The sequence below is a fragment of the Mastomys coucha genome, unplaced genomic scaffold, assembly GCF_008632895.1.
Source record: "Mastomys coucha isolate ucsf_1 unplaced genomic scaffold, UCSF_Mcou_1 pScaffold14, whole genome shotgun sequence".
NCBI classification, from domain to species: Eukaryota; Metazoa; Chordata; class Mammalia; order Rodentia; family Muridae; genus Mastomys; species Mastomys coucha.
Window position 1 is genome coordinate 134,163,941 of NW_022196896.1, and position 9,338 is coordinate 134,173,278.

Below are 9,338 nucleotides of genomic sequence, written 5' to 3' on the forward strand. Positions count from 1 at the left end.
TGGCTTGTCTGAGATGGCTTGTCTGGGGGAATGCAGGGGTGGACCAGACACTTCGTCAAACTGGGTGGAAGGGAAGGACAGCTCCCCTCTGACCTCCACCCACACCAGCATTCATGCAGATGAGTGCTTGCACACACGCTCTCCATCATACTCACAACACATTTAAAAAATAACAAAAATAAGAAATTTATTTATTTATTTATTTATTTTTAGAAAAATTTTAGGTGCACAACAAAGTCAGAAGCATACATATTTCTTATGTGCCCTCTGCCCTTGCACATGTACAAACTCCCACAGTTGCAACACTCCACACAATAGCTCATGATCCAGTAAGCCTGCGCTTGGGCACATGAAGTCTGTACACATATTAAGGCTCTTTCCTGGTATTGTGGACCGCTTCGGGTTTGGGCAAATGGACTATGAGAAATAATATGCTCCTATTATTTCCAAAGGAGCAGTTTCACTTTCCAAAACATTGTATGTGCTCCAAATTTATATTTAACATAGATATAAAATTGACCTAGAAAAGATTATGTGGAATGTGAGGTGGTCAATATTCTGTGTGGCTCTGACCCATTGACCCATTGACCCATTGACCCATTGATTGATGTGTTTGCCATGAGTCAGATGCTCGTATTTGCTGGGTTGTTCCTGGATATTCACTATGCTTTTCTTTTTAATTAATTTTTTATTTATTTCTATCCCAAATGTTGTCCAACCTCCCAGTCCCTTCTCCCAGAGTTCCTCACTCCAACCTCTCTCTCCTTCGATTCTGAGAGAGTGCTCCTCCTTGCATCTACCCTACCTGGAGAATCAAGTCTGTATAGGATTATGCACATTCCTCTCCCACTGAGGCTAGAGAAGGCAGTCCTCTTCTACATATGTGCCAGGGACCACGGACCAGTCTGTGTATGCTCTTTGGTTGATGGCTTAGTCTCTGGGAGCTCGTAGGGGTTCGTATTAGTTGACACTGTTGGTCTTCCTGTGTGTTGCCATCCCCTTCAGCTCCTTCAATCCTTCCCCTAACTCTTCCAAGGGGTCCCTGACCTCAGTCCAATGCTTGGCTGTGAGTATCTGCATCTGTCTCAGTCAGCTGCTGGTAGAACCTCTCTGATGACAGCCATGCCAGGCTCCTGTCTGCAAGCACAGCATGGCATCAGTAATAGAGTCAGGGTTTGGTGCTTGTCCATGGGATGGATCCCAAATTGGGCCAGTCACTGGTTGGTCTTTCCTTCTGTCTCTGCTCCATTTTGTTCCTGCATTTCTTTTGGTATGCTTTTCTAGACATTTGTAATCACTGTTCTCACTTTTTCCTGACCACCGTTGCTTTGTAACAGACATCACTAGCTGCTAACTCAGGCCTGTGTAGACATCGCTAGCTGCTACCTCAGGTCTTTGCATTTATTGTTTTTTTTTTTTTTTTCCTCAAGTCACCCCCATCTTTTGTGCCTGAAATAATCAAATCCGAATCCTAGATTAAATTGCTATTTCCTTTTCAGGTTTTATTGGCACTGTTCTGTATGGCTTCCCTAAGGCATTGCAACCTAGTAATATTGTAGAAATTAAATTATGTGCTAAAATAATTTAGCAGCTCTAAAGCTAAAAGCCTTCTGTGACTCTATTAGTGAGCCCCATGCCTTCCCTGTCTCCTGGGGCCAGAAGAAACTCACTTTGTTTTCCTCTTGGCAGGTCCAGATTCCATTTGTCTTTCTAGGGCTCTTCAGATCTACAGATTTCTAGTGTGATGGCTCAGCTCTCTTTTGGTTTCTCCAGCTATGCTGCATGGCATAGATTTGACAATCTATGCTGCTTTGTCACAAAACCACTCAAAGTCCCCTTGAGCCCTTCCACGGCCTGAGCACTCTGTGATCCTCTCCTTCCTAAGTGTGACTCTTGTCTCTCCCTCCCTGTCAGAAACATCTAGCCATTCAGCATTCCTCATGTCTTGGTGAGCCTTGCTTTTACACATGTCTGGGACTTTGCACTCTGACCTCCTTCCCTGACCTGCTCTTTCATTCTAGTTCTCCTTGCCTTACTTTCCCTGTCAATGCAGAGATTGCTTGTCTGGGAATCTATTGCTCATCCCAGTCTAAATCAGTCACCTTTGTGGTTGTTCCTCTGTCACAGTGTATATTGCAGCTCAAAATTATAGCTCAAAGCCTGTTCAATTACTCAATTAAAACCCAGTTCTCCCATTAGATTATATGAGCAAACAGGACAGGACTCATGATTGTTCTGTTCAATGCTGTGACCTCTAATTCCCAAGCTCGTGTGCATTCTACAGAAAGTACTCTGTAATTATTTTTGTGGAAGAATGCACACACAAACAGATGCTTCAGCCTGCAGGGCTCTGCTCCGCTCAGTGGTGCCACACACAGAGGTAATCTGTAACTATCATTGTGGTCATCAGACTGAGTGTCTAAATATTCAGGCATAGAGGGGAGAGGGGCTGGTGGCGCCCTGCCACACACAGGGGAAACTAATGTTTCCAGGCTACAGAGAGAGAAAGAAACTAATTCATTGACATGAGTGTTGTAATCATTGGTGAGTGACCCATGTTGCCCCTTTGAGCTCCACAGTCATGCCTGCACCTGGGGCTCTGGTTAAACACAGTGGGTAACAAAGTAAAAAATAAAACAATAAAAAAGACACAAATTAAAGATGGAGACTTGAAGAAGAGGGGAGGATCATACATGGATTAGAGGAGGCTATGTAACCAGGATGAATTAAATGTGGGTATGAAACCATCAAAGATGCATTAATTAAAAAAATCATTTTGATTCTTTTCATTATTTTTCCTGTAGGAATTTTAATAAAGAACTCCATACTGCTTATGAGAGTAGCCAGGTCCTGAAGTAATGTTGCTGGCCACTGAAGGCAGAATCTTCCTGCTGCCCTGTCCCTGGTTTACTGTGGCCTGGAAGATATAATAACAAAGTTCAGCTTAAATATGATTAGAAGTGTCCTTCACTTGCTGGAAATGTTATATTGATAAAAACTATTTCTGAAGATTCCAAAATGATCCTTTGCATTTGGTTATGACACAAGTGGGGAAAAGAGTAGATTGGTGAGGTCGATATCAAGCTGGAAATCCAGGGTCTGAAATGTCACCTTTTTGAGTTCCAAGGCAGGGCAGCCAGCACTTCTTTATTAACAATTGTCACAGATGGATGAGACCTAACATCTGGTCCTTTGTGGAAAATTCCTGTATTCTCAGAGCTGAGAAATGACTACTGTTACATTATTAAAGGGACCAGAATTAGTTCTTCTTCTCTGTGCCCCATATGCTGGTCACTGATGAACGACAACGCTGCCCTTATAATGTCAAATGATCAGAAGGGAAGATATGAAATGCCTGACTGGTTGCCACTGACAACATGATGTATTAGAGAGCCTGTTGGGGGACAGGTGGTAACCTGTCTCCTGTCCTGATAAAAACACTTACCTATGGCAAGTTTGGTGACCCACCAGAGAGTGATAAGCTAGAGGTTCTGCTGCTGCTGACCCAGCCAGTGCCCCTCTCTCTGTGTGATACAGGGAAAGTCACCACCCGGATTCTGCCTCTGAACTGAATGGTAACAATGACCATCGCCCATATCCACTGGAGTAGGATATGGCAGGCTTAACTTAACAGAGGTTATGGCATTTAGGGTTCTGGAGTTAAGAACTGATGCAAATTTGTATCTTCCTATAGGTGTCAGAAGCATAATTTTTGACAGCTATATATAAAGAATTAATAATAATTATTAACTGAGCAGGGCCAGCTATATAAGGGTTCTGGATAGGGCCCCAGGGTTGTGGGATTGGACACAAAAAATAAGTATACAATGAAAGGAAAGAGGCAAAAGCTGGGTCAGAAGGGCTCCAAGGGTTGATAGTCCAGGCCAGCAAGTTTGTTAAATGCACAGCTCTCATGTGTGTGTTTTCAATAAATAGTATCACACAGAATTACAGGGAACTCAAGATATCTCAAATTCACTGTTAGTAAGGTACATCCTGGGATGGCAAAGAGCATTTCACATCTTAGCACCTGGAACACTTGACCACATACAATGGGAGAAATGTCAAGTGCCAGTTCTCAGACCACAGGAGTATAGACCCTGGTGCTAGTCCATGGCTGGTCTGCCTGACATGATCCTGGCTAGGTGAGAGGCAAAACATGTTATCCAGTTATCTGGGCTTCTGGGCAGTCTCCAGTCTACTCTACCCACCAACCATTAGCCACATGACAAATTCCTTAGAGACCTTTCCCCAGGATGGTGAGATGGACTCCTGGACAGTGTTTAATCTAGTCTAGCCACTAACCTTTAGGTACATGACAATTACATTCCTTTAGGGACCTTTCCCTAGGGTGGGTGAGATGGACTCTGAAGAGGAAGCTCTGGCAGGGGACAGCAGGGAGAAGCAGGGCTTCTGTTGGCTTCTGGGAGGTGACACATTAACAGACAGGGCTGGATGGTCACTGGAAAGTAAGGCATTCTGGAAGCTTGGGCAGAGAAGGGACTAACCATTCTTGACAGGAAAACACTGAAGACAGATTTAGCTGTATCTCATTCTTGACTTTGCATTGGGTGCTTAGACTTTAAAGCTAATTAAATCAATTTGTCACCTTTTGTGGAATAGGAAAATGGTATTGAAAATGATAGTAAGGCTAGAGGACATTTGCATCATTGAAAACCAGGCAGCAGGCCACCTAAAATGTGTAGGTGATCTGTTACATTGAAGTAAGTGAAATGCCTGTAAGTAAATGGCAAAGCTCCAAGCATTTTTGTGGCTGCCTCTGCCTTCTGTTGGGTTGTAGTATACATCTTCACACTATACTCATGGGAAAACTTGAATCAGGAGTTTCCCCAGCATTATGTTCCTGCAAGTGAATACTTGGCTGAGCCATCTGTACTCTGCTGGGCACAGAACACACATTCTGCCCACACTGTAAGGTCTGATGATTTCTCTTTTCAAGGAGCTGTCTTCTTACTTGTAGACTTGACTTCTCTAGACATGATGAATGGGCCAGAATGAGTGACAGATAATCAGTGACAGTTGACAAAAGACATGACTAGATAGACGCATGTCAGGGTAGCTTTCTAAGGATGACAGCGGTGTGCTGCATCTTAACAGACTCTCCAAAGGAGTTCAGCTGAAGATATGACAAAGGTCAGGTGGCCTCTCAGCTGGAATGCCTGTGAGAAGCCTGTACCACTGTGCAGTGAGATGAGTCATAGATAACCAGAGACAAGAGTAAGAGCCATGGATTGGGGGAAGTAAGAAGAATGCAAGGAGGTGTTAGCTGGTAGAGCAGAGGAGAAGCTGACTCTCTTGGCAAAGGAAACCCAGACCAGCAATGACTGGAATGATGAGGTTCAGGTAATAAGCCACACCAGGCTAAGCACCTACATATGTATGTATATACATAAATATAGACAAATAGACATATACGTATATACATTTAGTGGATTGGGCTGACCATGGGGTGGGCAGTCATTGCCTGGGCCAGGCAGCAGAGACCTGCCAAGGGACTCGGGAGCTCTGGCACAGAGAGACTCTGCATGGGCCTCTTGTGCCTGTTGTCACACTAGAGCAGGAATGTGGTCTGGCCCTGCTGGGGTTGGGGGAGGGGGGTTGGCAGGTTGAGAGAACCAGGGGTGCAGAGAGTTGGTGGGTTCCTTTTTAGTATTTCCTGCCACATTCCCCTTTATAAGAGTTGTCTTGGTCATGGTGTTTCTTCACAGCAATAAAGACCCTAAGATATGCCTCAGCCATGGAGCAGTCTTACGTTTCAGTTTGATGAGCATTCACTAGATGCTTGCGTTGTACCAGGATTCATACAGAGTTCTGAATAGATGTTATATCACTTTGTTCTATAGAAATCCTCTATACTAGGTGCTGCCTGCCATTTTGCAGATGTAAAGTGTACCATAAGTGAGCTTCAAAAGTTCAAATGTATTGTACAAGATACATGGCTATATGGCATAGGAGGATTTGAACCAAGTCCCACTGTCTCTTACAACATGTTTTCGGGGCTTACCATTTGATATTGGTTAGCCAATTGGTGTGCTCAACCACTGGTAAGAACTTTTTCTCCCCCTCTTAGCATTTATTAGTTGCTATAGTTTTTTGTATAGGGTTGAGCCTCCTGAGCTTTAAGTCACCCACCTTAGCATGTATATTGTTGCCTTTGTTGAGCTGATGTTTGGGCAGTGATGTGGGTGAGGTTTTCTTGGTATTCTTCTGACATTATTAACAGAAACATACATACAATCAACATAATATAGACGGAGTAGGCTATATTTTTGCATTTAGGGATATATATCTATATACATATATGTTTGTAACAACAATTAATGAAGAAAGAGGCCATGAACATGAAGAGAGAAAGGGATATCTGTACTGGCCCCACTGGGGGAATTTGCATGGAGGAAAAGGAAGGGGGAAAATAATATAATTATATTAAAATCTCAAAAGACTTCCCTGGAGTCTATTTTTTTGTGGGTCCAAGTTTTATCCTGACTCTGGGCACAGCTCACTGGGGAGGCAAAATTCAGGGAGCCTGACTGCCCCTCTGGGAGTGGAAAATGCAGTCCAAAACTGGCATTCCCTTAATTCTGAGCATCTAGTCACTGCTAGAAAACCACACAGAGAAGTTGGGAAGGAAGTGTTAGGGGTCCATGGGTTTGCTATGACAACAGGACTCTTGGAGGCCCTCGGGCTGAGGACAGCATCTAGCCTGCACCTGGGCTGGGTGCTCCAACTTAGCTCACTGGCAAAGCTAAAGGTGGTTGTCTGGGGGTGTCTGGAGATGTTATAGTTCTAAAAGAGTTCTGAGCAGAGTTAGGGACTAGCTTGGGAAATCTTGCTGACCCAGAGTGTGTGAGGTCCTGGAGCACAAGCCAACCTCAGGGAGAATGTCAACCACCACAATGGCTCTAGCCAGTTCTCAGGAGATTTAGGCATCAGCTCCGTAGGCGAAGGCCTGCTCCATGCTCTTCACAGTGGTTCTCAATGAAAGAGACAGTCCTTGGTTCCAAACTGTTTATTGGTTGTTCATATTGGAAAATGGATGTATGCCATATCAACTTCTCAGGGTGGACCTGAGATTAAATACCTTTTACAGGGAGGGATGTCTGGGAAGGGAAGCTTATTGGCTAAGCCTCCAGGATCTCTAGGTACCTTGTTAGCATGGAGAACTCTGTTCTGGGACTATGCGACCATGGGTCACATTTCCTTATGTGGAAAGTGTGGCCTGTGTTCCAGGCCAGGAATCTAGCAGGGAGTAGGGAGGTGTCTACTGTCTCAGGTGTGTACTCACTGAGTTTCCAGTGTCTCAATAGGCTCTACCCACCAAGCTTCCTAGTATGGCTTGCCATCTCATACTGCTTTTTCTTTTTTAATTATTTCCTTGGGAATTTCTTACACGAGTACTGTAGTTACATCATTCCTAACCCTTCATCTCCCTACACCATTGCTCTCAACCACATGATCTCTTTTACTTTGATTATTACTGTTTCATGTGTGTGTGTGACACCCTCTAGCCGTTAGGGATTGAGGATGGTTAGAATATTAACCAGGGTACATTGCATGAAGGAGACAGTAGTGCCTTGTGTTAAGAGGGCTCCCCACAGCAGTACTTTCTACCTTGCTCCCCAACCCCTACAGAGTCACAGCTCCTAGAATTAATTTCTCTTCTCTCCTGCTTTTCATGTTTTTGGCTTAAGGTGAGAAGCCTGGGAACGAGCTGGAGGAGGTGAAGCTGCAGAATGCCAGCAAACAGATCGTTCAGAATGCCATCCTGCAAGCTGTGCGGCAAGTCTCCCAGGAGAGCCTGCGGAGGGAAGGCAGACCCCGTGACAGCAGGGCCCGGGGCCAGCTAGGAGGGCGCGAGCTGACCAAGAAACATGAAAAGAAGTAATGGGTGCTGCTGGCTCTGGCTCTTGTCACATGCTTGGTTTCTGCCTTTCCTGTTAGCATAGGACGTGTCACCAAAATGTTGCCAATAAGCAAAGCAAAGTGTCATGGATGCCTGTCAGTAGGATGAGTTCATGCCAGCTTTTCCGAATCTGTGTTAGGGACTCTTCATGTCTTTGTAATACCTCTGGAAGCAGCTGAGCCAGACATGGCACTCATACCGCGAACGTCATTTTATAACAAACCTATTTTCCAAGTTCTTTAGAAAAAAAAAAAGAATTCCACATCTTGTTTATTTATATATTCTTTCTATGTATAATTCAACCAGCGGCCTTTATTCCCCTTCAGAGTTACGGAGTGCAATTTTGTGTTCTTCATAAGTGTTAAAAGACACTAGAGAGATGGTGGGATAGAGTTTTAACCTTGTTCAAATACAGGCTTGTAGGCTGTTATGATTAAAGTACAGGTTCAAGGTCAAATTGAGCAGAGCAGGTTCTGAGCCCAGCCCTGAACTACAGCTTATGTTTATAACACTCCAAGAAAAAGAGAGGGAGAGGCATTTATGCTGGGTGAGAACTCAGCCATTTAAATCTCTGTTTTCTAAGTTCTTTGCAGTTGGTGCTTACCTTCTGTGCAGAGATCAGGTGGGGCTGGTACAGAAATTCTTTCTTAGCTAGAGATTAAAGGAGCTGACTGAATCTGTATGCATGACTAGCTGATGATTCAGTTCTTTGGCAGCCATCTTGGGCAGCCATCTTGGGCAGCCATCTTGGGCAGCCATACTCTGCATATACTCTGAGCCCCCAAGCTGCTCCTCATCCTGGATTTACCTACCTCTGAGGGTGGAGAGGACAGCATCCTTGGCAGGGAGTCTGGACCTTATGACCACTGCTCCATCACCCAGTTCTGCATTCTCTCTGGCCCCTTACCGAGAGGGATTTTCCTTCTTCCACAAAAGAAATCAACATGACCACTACAAAAACCATAAAGTCATGGCTAAGGCCAATGAACATATGGGAACTGTCTTGTTTTTAATTCTCTGAGGCATGTAAACAGAATGAGAAGAGTGAAGTGGATGCAGGCTGAAGGCATTCAGAGAGATGTGTGCGCATGTATATCAACATAGCCATCTCCATTTAACCCCACAACTTCCTGCTGCTCCTGTGTGGACAACAGATGTCTCTCTGGAGACACCCTTTAGAGTCTGTTTACTATGCTTCTCAAAGGCTGCTGGGTTGGTGCTCCTTGGGACAATGGAAGAACTTAGCCTTGGTTAGAAAACTCTGATTTACAGAGTGTCAGTATGTATACTGACATGTGCTCTAAATGTAAAATGTTGCTACCATACAAAATGTGGCTAGTGCTCAGACACCTCCAGAATGCCAATATTCCATGCTATGTGTAACCTGGGATAATACAGATAACATTAGGTGGGT

At 44.4% G+C, this 9,338-nt stretch overlaps 1 protein-coding gene across 1 annotated transcript in view; it reads left to right on the top strand.

Annotated features, from left to right (window-relative positions):
* Akain1 (A-kinase anchor inhibitor 1) overlaps positions 1-8,163 on the top strand; it is a 46,031-nt gene extending 37,868 nt beyond the window's left edge. The window contains exon 2 of the mRNA XM_031368953.1: positions 7,713-8,163. Within this exon, the coding sequence (XP_031224813.1) occupies positions 7,713-7,906 (194 nt within the window). The 3' untranslated portion in view covers positions 7,907-8,163. The remainder of the gene's footprint in view (positions 1-7,712) is intronic.
* Positions 8,164-9,338: the final 1,175 nt, after the last annotated feature.